At 49.4% G+C, this 12,559-nt stretch overlaps 1 protein-coding gene across 3 annotated transcripts in view; it reads left to right on the forward strand.

Moving 5' to 3' along the window:
- XPO7 (exportin 7) overlaps nucleotides 1-12,559 on the forward strand; it is a 39,384-nt gene that overhangs the window by 23,189 nt on the left and 3,636 nt on the right. For all 3 annotated transcript variants that reach the window (XM_080360087.1, XM_080360088.1, XM_080360089.1), the window contains 14 exons: nucleotides 138-331; nucleotides 1,279-1,384; nucleotides 2,565-2,700; nucleotides 3,615-3,688; nucleotides 4,720-4,800; nucleotides 5,308-5,371; nucleotides 6,514-6,622; nucleotides 7,077-7,183; nucleotides 7,656-7,744; nucleotides 8,444-8,551; nucleotides 9,628-9,710; nucleotides 10,276-10,490; nucleotides 11,592-11,730; nucleotides 11,962-12,122. In XM_080360087.1, coding sequence (XP_080216213.1) covers nucleotides 138-331; nucleotides 1,279-1,384; nucleotides 2,565-2,700; nucleotides 3,615-3,688; nucleotides 4,720-4,800; nucleotides 5,308-5,371; nucleotides 6,514-6,622; nucleotides 7,077-7,183; nucleotides 7,656-7,744; nucleotides 8,444-8,551; nucleotides 9,628-9,710; nucleotides 10,276-10,490; nucleotides 11,592-11,730; nucleotides 11,962-12,122 — 1,666 coding nt within the window. The remainder of the gene's footprint in view (nucleotides 1-137; nucleotides 332-1,278; nucleotides 1,385-2,564; nucleotides 2,701-3,614; nucleotides 3,689-4,719; nucleotides 4,801-5,307; nucleotides 5,372-6,513; nucleotides 6,623-7,076; nucleotides 7,184-7,655; nucleotides 7,745-8,443; nucleotides 8,552-9,627; nucleotides 9,711-10,275; nucleotides 10,491-11,591; nucleotides 11,731-11,961; nucleotides 12,123-12,559) is intronic.

Consider the following 12,559-nt stretch of genomic DNA (forward strand, 5'->3'; position numbering starts at 1 on the left):
TTGGGAAAGACCTTTAAGATCGAGTCCAACTGTTAAGCTGGGAAAGCATCCTGTACCTGATAGAAATAAGCTGATGTTATGGGTTAGGCTGTCTCTGCAGCTCAAGTCCTTTTCTAATCGGCTCTCTCGCTGCTCAGGGATGGTTTGGAGGACCCACTGGATGACACTGGCCTCGTGCAGCAGCAGCTGGACCAGCTCTCCACCATCGGGCGCTGCGAGTACGAGAAGACCTGCGCTCTGCTCGTGCAGCTCTTCGACCAGTCAGCCCAGTCCTACCAGGAGCTGCTGCAAAGTGCCACCGCCAGCCCCATGGACGTTGCTGTGCAGGAAGGTGAGCGCCTTCGGAGAACTGTGGCCTGTGGGCTTGGAGCAGGTTCCCTGTTCTCAAAAGTACCATTTAAGAAGCCAGCGTTCCTGGTGAAATCCATAAATAGGGAGGCAAATCTCACAAACAATCCCTTGGGGATGTGACCCTGTGGCATAGAATATTTTAGGCTGTGGACGGACACTCCCAACACACACAGCAGTGCTGGCTGAAGATATCGCTGTCCTACAACTGACCCCATTCTTTTTTGGGGGGAAATTTAGTGCCTCTCCCTGCCCAGGATTTCAGAGACAAGTTCTCAGCACCACCTGCCCCATCCCTCTTTTATCCCAGGCAGGATGCAGACCATGATGTGGCAGAAACCTCCAGCTGATGAGTTAACCAAGTGGGGTTTCTGGCTGTTGGGTGGGTTCAGCGTGGAGGTTTTGTACTTGCACAGCTGGTTGGTTCAGGAATTGCTCAACATTGGCCATAAAGCCGCAGCAGTTCCTTTGGAGGTTGGGGTGTAGCTGTGTCGTGCCCCCTCTCTGATAATGCAGCTGGCGTCCCCCTTCATGGAGGAGTTAGGCACTAAAAGCATCGGCTGATCTAACACGGTACTTTTTTCTCTTTTTTTTTTTTAATATGGGCAAAAGTCAATACGATGTTGACTTCTCCACCAGCCACATGTGCTTTGAAAGAATAAACTCCACCTGCTGGCACCTGCACGTGTTTAAATACCTTTTAACAAGGAAGTGGCTTTCTGCAGTGGAACAGCTTTAAATAATGAAAATCTTCCAGGCAGACCTGGAGTTCTTTTTCTAAAGTTGTGCCTGTTTTTCACCAAGTGGAAGATTGAGTCATTTCAATATAGATGGGCACTAAAGCAGAAAGATACTCCTTGCGAGTCCTGTCTCGGCTTCCTCCGCGTGACGTGCGACGTGCTCGGTTCTGATGTCCTCTCTTGCTTGCAGGGCGCCTGACGTGGCTCGTCTATATAATCGGGGCAGTGATTGGCGGTAGGGTCTCGTTCGCCAGCACGGATGAGCAGGATGCGATGGATGGCGAGTTGGTTTGTCGGTAGGGACGCTGACTGTTTTCTAGCCGCGCCGCTCTTGAAGGCAACGCAAGAATTGCTGTCGTGGAGCTGCCACCGTGTTCTTCCCCTCTTTTCACTGAACGGCGTGGAGTTGGCCATCCTGAGAGCAGAGATTGGCGGCACTGGGTAGAGCCACAGCAAACCTCTGCCGTGGCTTGGCTAAATTGGGAAATCTGAGTTATAAGAAAGAGAATGAGAGGGGAAGAGCATGTAAGAGGGGAATTATACCGGGGTTAAGTGCATGCGTTGGAGTACAACTAAATGCATGATAGTTTTTTGCTGGCGTGGGGGAAAAGCCTTTTTCCCTACTTAATAATCCAAAGTATGTTTTGTCTGTAAATACGCTGTGAATATTGTAGTTCTTCTTCACCTGTTTATAGTGTCACCTAACACATGCTGGGTTTTTGAGATTGTAAAGTGCAAGCTGTATTTGGTGGGTGTGAGAACATGCAGCTTACTTAGTGCTCAGGAACAGCCTCAAGTCCTGCTGGATGCCTTCTGGCCCAGAGCTAGCAGCTCTGCAGGGAGGCTGGGGAAGGAGCAAGACCTATACCAGCAATGTATGGAAGCTGGGCTATTGCTGAGCCCATAAATAACATCACGCTCTCGCTTCCCATGTTGCTGATAAGTTACTGAAGAGGGAATGAGACCCCGTATATACTTCAGCTGCCTTTAGCACCAGCATATATGAGAGATGTTCACAGAAGTCTATTGACATCATCTTTCCCACTCTGTTTTGTGGCATTTGCCAAAAAATAATATTGTTGGGTTTGGTCCCCTGTTCTGCCGCACGTGTTACTCACCCTGAAATTCCTTGTTGTAGTGGGAGAGTTGTTTAGTTTAGTTTAGAGAGGGGTTCTCAGGTGAGTTTGAGCACACGATGGCCCAGTCACTGGGTAAGCGTGCTAGAGCCCCCCCAAACACGCTTCTGCGGCAAATTAAAACCAACCCTTGCATCTCTGTTAGAAGGGACATAGCATCCTCGCAGGGGCCTTGCACAGAGGAGGAATGTGTCCTACTCGCCGTTTTGTTATCAGTTTTGTCAGTTCTCGACCCAAAGTGACAATGCCCACAGAAAGTAAAAACCAGAAGCGCCACCGTGTGCCAGAAATCCCTGGCATGTCCCGGTCTCCCCAGCAACGTGTGTTTGCACCCCTGCAGGGTGCTGCAGCTCATGAACCTGACGGACTCACGGCTGGCGCAGGCCGGGAATGAGAAGCTGGAGCTGGCCATGCTGAGCTTCTTCGAGCAGTTTCGGAAGATCTATATCGGAGATCAGGTGCAGAAGTCTTCCAAGGTAATCATGGCTACATCTCTTTGGTGGTGTGAAATCCAGTAACAGCTCCCTGTTCTAAATGAAAGCAAGTGGCGTTACTTATTTTCTCTTCTTTATAGATGAAAATATTTTAAGGGATGTGTCTGCTGTGTTTTCTAGATAAGTGTCCAGTGTTAATGTTGCAAACCCTGAGCTGGTTTGAAATGCCGCGTTCAGTACGTATCAGGAAGGAGCCAGTGACTGTGACAGTAGCCTTGAACTTGAGACCTGGGTTCAGTTTTGTTACCTACCAGGTCTCTGCTGTGACTTCAGAAGAGTCCCTAAAGCCTGTACACCACCTCAGACACCCGCAAGGAGTATGGGACACATCTGTGCCTTGCTTCCTCAGCTCTAAAGTGAAGATAAATACACATTTTCTTCATTGCAAGGCAGTTGTAGATGTACCAGGCTTCCATTGCCTTGGTGCATCTCTAAAGATGCAAAACACCATTTTTAAAATTAGAAAGTAAAGGATGGGAACATTGTTAGTCTAGAATTAGCTTCTCTTCCTTTCCAGTAACCTAGGACCTTCCTTCCTCGTCTCACAGACTTGAGAGTAGTGATTTGACAAGTCAAATTGACTGAGATACCGCACGTAGGTGCAGGTGGAGGAGCACAGTTGTTAGGGCCCCTTTTCTTAGGAAATCCAAGTGCTCTCTGGCTGCTGTGTACAGCATCTGAATGCGCCGTGACTAACGAGAGAAAAGAGGCGACGGTGATTAGTCTGGATCAGATCACAAGCGTCTATGCGTGTTGCTTGACTGATCTGGGCAAGCCCAGAGCACAGGCGCTCCCGGGCAAGTGTGCCACGAAGGGAGAGCAAGTGGAAAACAAGGAATCTTTGATCATTACTTGACAGCTTTTAAATTGGTGTGATTCTTTTTCTTCCCCTCCAGCTGTACCGCCGTCTCTCAGAGGTCCTGGGCTTGAACGATGAGACGATGGTCCTGAGCGTCTTCATAGGAAAAATGTAAGTGTTCCTGCTTGCCGACAGCGGAGCTTCCAGGGTTTATCTGAAGGTGTAACCAGGAAAACTGCAATATGAGGGAGTGTTGTTCAGTGTAAAACTAGAACCATCTGACTACTTGAGAGAATTACAGGCTTTTATCAGGGCTTAAGTCACGCACAATGTCCAGGATTGATTTATCCACCGTGGAGACACAAAAATAAGCCGTACACCAGGATAATGGATTCTCTTTCCAGTGCCTGCTTAGTAAAAACAGAGTCAGAGAGGGGACAGCCTGAAGCACTCATGCCCTGTCACTAAACTATTGGCAATCACCAGCCACGAAAGCTCTATGGGGAGGGAAATTGATCCTTCAAAGATCTCTTTTCTTTGCAAATGGTCCTGTTCAGTACCAGAGCAGCACCAGTCCTTTCTTAAAACTCCTCCAATCTGGTAGGCAAACCGATTTGGCCTGTTCCTTGGCAGCTTTCCTCCGGACCGAACCTGTCGACTGGCTTTTTGTCGGATGTTTGGCAGCCTCCTTTAGCTTTTTTGAACCAATTCAGTCGCTCCGACGCTGACACCCAGTGCCGTGTGCCTGGTGTCGTGCAGCCGCCAGCTCCCCCTCGACTTCTTTAGCATCCCCAAGGGTGAAACGGCTCTCCTGGAAGAAGCAAGGGCTACTAGAATTCTGCAGCTGACAGTGGATGGTGCAGGTGCAGAATTGCATACGTCTGCATGTAGTCACTGCCGCAGAATTCTCTTACCCTTGCTGCAGAAACCAGCCCTGGAGTGCCACAGAATTCCAAGGGCCTGGGTATGGGCCAGTGTAGCTTGGGACCCAAGTAGTGAAGATTATCTGAAGGATAATTTTCTAGTCAACCAAATGTAAGTACAGTAATTTTATACCAATATTTTGTGGCTTGTGATGTCTGTGGTTTCGGTGGAGGGTGGAGCCGATGATGTCGGGTGACTTTTGAACTGGAAGAATCCGCCGCACAGCAAATGGGAAGGCGAGCAAAGCCCTCTGATCCATCCTTGTCCTCTTCCCCTAGCATCACCAACCTGAAGTACTGGGGCCGGTGCGAGCCGATCACCTCCAAGACGCTGCAGCTGCTGAACGACCTGTCCATCGGATATCCTTTATGGAATTGCTGCTGGGGCCGCAGGACCATTAAACCTCAGCGTGGGGGAAAAGTGACCCAGATGCTTGGCTGGAACAGGAGCACTCTGCGTGTGACAGATTCCTGAACCGCTTCATCTTTTGGGTAGCGAGAAGAACAGAGTGCAAGTGGTTGGTCAACGTCTTACCTGACTGGTGGATTGAAGTTCTGTAATATTGTAGTGGTTTTATTTTGGATCGTAATTGCTTTGTAGCTCACTGTCCACAAATAATTTGTGTACAGGCTACCAAATGGTCTTCTACTTGTTTTTCCTGACAGAATAAAATGAAAATGGCCACTGCAGGTCTTTACAGTAGAGGTTTATGCAACTTGGTTGCTCCTGAAACAAATGGAAGAGAGGCTAGAACATGTTGAATGTTATAGACATAAGTCCCCTTGTAGTTTTGTGCTGGAAAGCGCTTTGCAAGCATTGCGAGAAGTTTTCTGTTGACTCTGCCGCTTCCTTAACACCCCATTTACATACAGTAGCGTCAGAAAGCTGGTGAAACTCAGCGCTGTACAGTTCATGCTGAACAATCACACGGTAAGTCCTTTCACCTGCTTCTTGTCTCACAGCAAACTCCTCCGTCTGCCTTTGTGCAGCTGAGCTCATCCCTTAATCTTAACACGTGGACGCACTTCTGAATTTTACCTGTGTTCCAGATGCTTCCATCATGCTAGATGAGCCTCTGGAAATGTGATCTGTGTTCTATCTCTTTGTTCAAAGCCTGCCCTTCGATTTTGAGGGGCTGTAATTATGTGACACCTTTCATCCCTGAAAGGTCCATGTGGGGGTTTCTACTCCACCAAAAGACAGCTCTCTTCAGAGTGACATGTGGGAGATGGCTGATAGTGCTGTGCATGCAGGCAGCAGCGAGCACTCCTTATGTAATTTAAAGCAAAATATAATGACGTTTTGATGCCTCAGCTTTCATTCTGAAAGTGCTGATTTGGAGGAAGTGCTGTGACTTGCAGCGGGCAGGGTGGCAGCCGTGTCCCTTGGTCACCGCCTGTGCGGATCTGGGATGCTGACTGGAAATCAAAAATGTTAGAATGAGCACCTAGAAACCAGCAGCGAAGTATCACATTTCTCACTTGCCTCTGGGAGTGTGTGGTCATTTGATGCTGCGGCGCTGCAGCGATAGCGCTCCCAGCACCGCATCCACGAGGTTTGCATCGACTCAACACGAACACATCAAACAATACGCTGTGTTCCTTCAGCTAGAGGATATTTTTCAGACAGTCCCACATCTCAAGTTTGGCCCAGAAGCTGCATTTTCTGTGGCTACTGTTTTGGTGGGGAACGCAGGCAGAGTAACTGGGATCTGCCTGCAGAGAGCTGGTTTTCAGCAACCTTAGTGCCTGGAGGTGCCCGTGAGGAAGAGGAGCAGATGCTGCTCTGCTCTGGAGGCAAAGCAAGAGCTCCTCATTTGTCTGGTCGTGGGGATTGCAAGATGAAAGCCGGGAGCTGGTGTCTTTGGCAGCAGGCAGGACGCTGCTGTGGGGCTGCCTGTGCCCTCTGCTGGCCTGTGCTCCGAGCTGGGAAGGGGTTGGCGAGATAACCGAGCGGCTCGCTGCTTCTCATCCTCACACAGGCTGAGAATCAGGATTCGGGATCCTCAGCCTTTGATACAGGGGCCCGTTCGAGGTGCTGGTTCCCCTTTAACCCACCTCTTCTGTTTGCAGAGCGAGCACTTTTCCTTCCTGGGCATTAACAATCAGTCCAACCTGACTGACATGAGATGTCGGACTACGTTCTACACTGCACTTGGGCGTCTTCTCATGGTGGATTTAGGTACTTGGGTCTTTTTGTGGGAATCAGAGCAGAATTCTGTGTCGCAGGTGCTGGGTTCTGCTGTTCAGGGAGCTGCAGGCTCATGCAGGAAAGGATGCTGGAGTGGGATAAGCTGGTGGGATAAGAAAAAGGAGGCGAAAGAAGCCTGAGAGTGGGTTTGATGCCATGTTACAGGCTGCAGGTAGCCCAGAGGTGCACACTGCCAAGGCTGGGGATAAATCGTTCCTTCATAATATTGTAAATGTTTTCCTGAGGTGGAAAGGTTTGTTCTAAGTCTTTTCTCCAAGTTATGTATTGGCAGTGGTGGGTCAACTGGAGACCTGTGTTGTCTCTGCCTTTAGCTCCGTGGGTGAGCAGAGTGTGAGTGTCTAACAGCAGCAGTACTGCGGGGCACGGGGAGGTGCAGTGTTACGCAGTCTTATTTCCTCCTCATTTATTTATTTTTGTCTTTCAGGGGAAGATGAGGATCAGTATGAGCAGTTCATGCTTCCCCTCACAGCTGCCTTTGAGACTGTGGCACAGATGTTCAGCACAAATACGTTCAATGAACAAGAGGCAAAAGTAAGTCGGGCAGGACCTTCCGTGTTATCCGTGTTCTCTTTCATTTAGGGGCTTTGATGTTTTTGGTTCAAACAGATGGGAGAGAACAAGTAAATGCAGAATGAGAGCCATTCTGCCTTCTGAACGAGACAAGTCGATGCTGGAGTGATGGGTGTTTTCCCTTCAGTACGTGGGGAAGCGGTGGTGTCCCTGTACGCCTCGGGATCGAGTTATACTTTAAAACTGAAGCAGAGAGGCTCACCTGCCAGCTTTCCTTCTGCTGGGAATGAAATAGCCCAAAACTGTCACTGCACGGGCTCAAATTAGGGAGGATTTCTGGCACTGAAGAGGAAGAACTGTCTAACCTGGGGCTGGCATCCAGCACAGAAAGGCTGTGTTGCTCTTATGATGGGAGGAAGGGAAAAATGGCTCAGGGCAAGGATAGATCCATAAGCGTGTTATGTTTTAACATATCTTTTCGTTTGCAATACAGAGAACTTTGGTTGGTTTGGTGAGAGACTTGAGGGGAATAGCCTTTGCCTTCAATGCCAAGACCAGCTTCATGATGCTGTTTGAGTGGATGTATCCTTCTGTTGCCCTAAAACTTGAGTCATCGGAGGGGAGAACTCTAGCTCACTGCATCCAAATGCCCTATTTTTTCCTGCTAAATCCTGACTGGGGTTTCTCTTCACTTTTATAGTACTCAGTGTCCTGTCTCTAAGCCTTAGAATAGATTTGACTTGGTCTGTCTGCAACCAAGTCAACCTAAAAATCTGCTCAAAGCCGAACTGTTGGGGTTTTTCTGAGTGGACCTGTAGAGATGTGACACAAAGGCTTTTAATGGGATGCGTGCGTCCTAGCAGCCACAAAAAGCTTTCCTCTTGCTTGCTGGGGCCAACAACAGTCGGTGTCTTTGTCCTCTCACTGAGAGCATTGCTGCTCAAAGAGCACCGTGGCTGCGCTCCACATTGCTCTTGGCTGGTGAAGGTCAGACGTCTGGGCTGTGACACATCTTTGTATCTGTCTTCCCTTTCAATTTAAACCTTTTGGGTTCCGGGTTGTCTCAGTATAAAAAGCATGCATGCAACTCTTTCAATTGACTCAAGATCTTTATTATTATGTTTTCTGTGATAAAGCATACGCCAGGAATCAGCAGCTCCGTTTAGCCTTATGAAGTAAGCCGCTTTACAAGGTTCACATACACAAAATACACCTTTTTGGTAGAGGTTGTGACCTTTTTTTCATAGAAAGCAACCAAGTTCCTTAGCTTTCACCTTGCAGCTACCCATCCTACATGCCGATCCTACAGCGAGCGATTGAACTCTGGTACCATGACCCGGCCTGCACTACTCCTGTCCTCAAACTGATGGCTGAGCTGGTACATAACAGGTATGAGCCTCCAGAAGCTGGGGTTTGTGTCTGTGTGCTGCTTCTTGCTCTGCGTGGCTGTTGGTGCCCAGTTGTGTTGTCTCCGCTTCGGTCTGGTGATGCTATAAAAGCTGCCAAGGGGACAGGGGGAAGTTGGTGTCGTTTCAGCAGGGAACAAAATCTTAACAGTTCAGATATCAGCCGTCTCATGACTCAGACCAAGAGACGCGATCAATAAACACTGCGTTTGCTCAGCGTGCGCTTCCAAGGACAGCGCTGTAAGATGGAGGCGGGCGACTCATGTTAATTTTTAAAACCTGGGTTTAAAACAAGCCTTGTTCTGTCTGGCAGCCAGCTGACCACTTTTGCTTTAGAGCATCCGCCCTTTCTGCCAGCACAGAGGTACCTCTGATGCTGCTGGGATAATTCAGAAGCTGTATAATCTGTGGTGGAAGGTTGCCAAGATGCTGCCCTGGCTCACAGCCCAGCCGAATGCAGCCCTGTAGGGATGAACCGTTGTTAGAGCTCACTGGAAGGGACACGAGCTTCAGGCACAGTCATCTGAGAGTTGACTCTTGGTATTGTCACATCCCACTGGCACCTTTGCAGCAGGACAGTCCTTACTGGAATACATCTCCTTGTTTATTTCGGAGGTGAACAGGATGAGTGGCTGTGCTTTGATTGTAAGATCTGTTCGCCGTAAGGGTGAAAAAATGCCAAGCTCGGAATTCTTGGTCGTGTTATGAATAGGAGTTAGTCAGCCTGCCCTTAGTGACACTTCCGAGATGTGTTTGTGTACAGCAGCCTAGTGACCATTGCCAGGGCAGGATTTCCAGCCTTGCTCTTGTATTCCTGACATCTGTGAAATACAGGCCCTTTCTTCTGCGACAGCAGAGCTCGTCTGTCCCTAAGTAGCCGTGTCCTGCCCGCCTTTGGTCATGAACAGCGGTATTTTCTACCAGACCGGGGTGTTTTGCTGAACTCTGGGGAGGAGCGTGTCCCAGTGCACAGCAGCACATGGAGCTGCTGGGTTATTGCCTTTGGTTTTACTCCCGAGTATGTTTGAGCTCTGATTTATTCCAAATCCTTTCCTTCAGATCCCAACGGCTGCAGTTCGATGTGTCCTCACCGAACGGCATCCTGCTCTTCCGAGAAACGAGTAAAATGATAACTACGTATGGTGAGTACCCGGCAAGAGGGATCCGCGTGGCCTCGCGCTGCCCTTGACTCCTCCACTCGCTCGGGAAGCGAGGGCCGGGGCACCTGCCAGCTCCGAGAGCCAGCCCAGCCTGGGAAACGCTGCCAAATCACTTGCTGAATGCATGCTTGGATACAGGGAGATGCTTCTGCTTCGAGTGCTGGGTCGGCAGGCAGAACAGGCAGGATACTTGCTGTGTAAATGAGGAAGAAAGTGATAGGAAGGAGCAGGAGGCCAACTGACCCCCTTGCGAGTGTGTGAGGTGACATGGGTGACCCCAGGAAGCACATGGACAGCAATCCTGTCCTTATGCTGTCCTGGTTCCAGCGCAAAATTACACGCAGTTGTGTTCTCCTATGGCTTGCAGCAAAGCCACGCTTCTGTCTTTAGTGGGTTCCACCTTTGGCTGGGGAACAAGTCTCATGGTGCTTGTGTCTGACTTCTCGGTCACTCCTTACGGCTCTACTTTCATTTTTCCTGCACCCTGGGGGAGAAAGGGTTTGAATGTGGTTGCTGAAATACTGAATCCGCTTCTATGCTCATGCAGGAAATCGTATCCTAACGCTTGGGGAGGTCCCAAAGGATCAAGTCTATGCCTTGAAGCTCAAGGGGATTTCCATCTGCTTCTCTATGCTGAAGGCTGCACTGAGCGGGAGCTACGTCAACTTTGGGGTCTTCCGCCTCTACGGGGATGATGCACTGGACAATGCCTTGCAAACTTTTATCAAGCTTCTGCTTTCCATCCCCCACAGTGACCTTCTGGTAAGCCCACTCCTGTGATAGCAGCATAAACACATCGCGAGGGAAGAGAGGGCTGGGGGGTGAAACAGTCAAGGTTAGTTTAATTGCGGAGACAAGGGGACTGGTGCCACTTTTGGAAGCTCATCTATAGGCACAGACCAGCGGGAAATTTAAGCTCCTGGAATGTACAGCAGCAGGTGAATGGCGTGAAGGCTGTAACCCCACCAGCCCCGCTGCTCGGCTCTCCAGCTGCAGAATCATTACCAAAATAATTGCTCCTCTACCTGAAAAACACTTCCTGTGAGCGAAGGTTCTTTCCTGTATCGCCGGTGGGCAGAGATTTGGATGCATTAGCAGTTACAGTGCAATGTGCCCGCTGAGGACACTGAGGAGGGTCTCGCTTCTTTCCCCACCTCATGTGCAGGAAATCCTTTTTGCAGCAGAGCTTTGAGACCCTGGCAGTGCAGTCCTGCTTGGCAAAATGTCGAGGAGAGAGGGCAGGATCCATTCCCCCCAAATCTTCCCCGTCATATTACCATAGCAGGATCTGGAAGAAGTCCTTGCTCTCTCTCTGACTGCGTTCAGCATGTTACTGACCTAATAATTCTTCTCAAGACATTCAGCTCAAATGCAGCTCTTGAGATGGGGCCACTTCACAGGACTCCCAGTAGAGTCCCCCTCAGTCTGGGGGGTCTGTGGCACTGATTGCAGAGCGGATTGCTGAGCCCAGCACTGTGTATTTTGATTTTTGTACGTGATCTGGCACTCTGCACCAACACCTGGAGAGCTCTTCCTATCTCTGCATCTCCAGCACTGGTATTAGTCGCCAAACACTCCCCATGTAGAAAAGAGCAAAGCAGTGGGGAAAGATAGTTTGATATAACAGCGTTGGGAACCTACTGGGCCATTGTTGCTGGAGCCTGTTTGGAAGGTAGGGGAGAAAGGAGGAAGATATGTTGGCCCATGAATCATGCTGTGAGAGAAAGGTTGGTTTGTTCTCCTTCCAGGAGATGCAGTAAGCAGTTTTCAGGTGATTAATGAATGGGTTGGGTTAGCAGAAAGCTGTAACCAATGCTTACAGCGTAGCCACAAAGCCTTAAAAGTCTCTTTCTCTCTCTGCAGGATTATCCCAAGCTCAGCCAGTCATACTATTCCTTACTGGAAGTTCTTACCCAGGACCACATGAACTTTATCGCCAGTCTGGAGCCTCATGTAATCATGTATATTCTCTCTTCCATTTCAGAAGGCCTCACTGCACTAGGTAACCACTTCTCTCTTGTGATTTGAACACGTGCTATTTCAGGCTAACAGATAAATTAACTTTGGGAATGGGTGGAGGAGTCTCACTGCTGTTAAACCTGGAACAGTAGAGATGGTGAATGTGTCAGAGAGGAGGTTGCTGACCCGTTCGGGATTAGGTGGTTCCAGGTGCATCTGAGCAAGGAAAACACTGGCAGCACCCCAACATCTCCGCTTTGTCGTGTTCCTGCAGACACCATGGTTTGCACAGGCTGCTGCTCCTGCCTGGACCACATTGTCACCTATCTCTTCAAGCAGCTGTCGCGCAGCACCAAGAAGAGAACCACACCTCTGACCCAGGAGAGCGACCGCTTCCTGCACATCATGCAGCAGCACCCCGAGATGATTCAGCAGGTAAGGGCCTTGATGTGGTGAACTCCCCGAGAAGCCCTGGATCTCGTGGCGTGATGCAGTACGGGGGCTGTGTGCTCCCTGCTCTAGAGCCCCAGGCTTTTCTGGAGCAGAAAGGATTTTTTGCTAGTATCGCATCTCTCCTACGCATTCGTCATATGGTAGGTCTGATTCAAAGCGATGTTTCATGCACGTGGTTCTCCCTGTGCAAGGAAAGCTGGTTTTGCATTTTATATACGAAAGGAAGTAGCCAAAAATGAGATTTTGTATTTTTAAAACCAGAAACAGAGTTATGGGCAGTGCTGGTGGTTCATAGGAATGAAGCCAAGAAACACCTCTTTAACCAGAGAGCGTGTGCCGTTCTGCGGCTTTGCAACAAATCGGGGTTCGTTTAAATGCCTGGAACAATTCTGTGGGTACACGTGCACCCACAGCAGAGC

This window comes from Nesoenas mayeri (genome assembly GCF_963082525.1).
Source record: "Nesoenas mayeri genome assembly, chromosome: 27".
Classification (NCBI taxonomy): Eukaryota; Metazoa; Chordata; class Aves; order Columbiformes; family Columbidae; genus Nesoenas; species Nesoenas mayeri.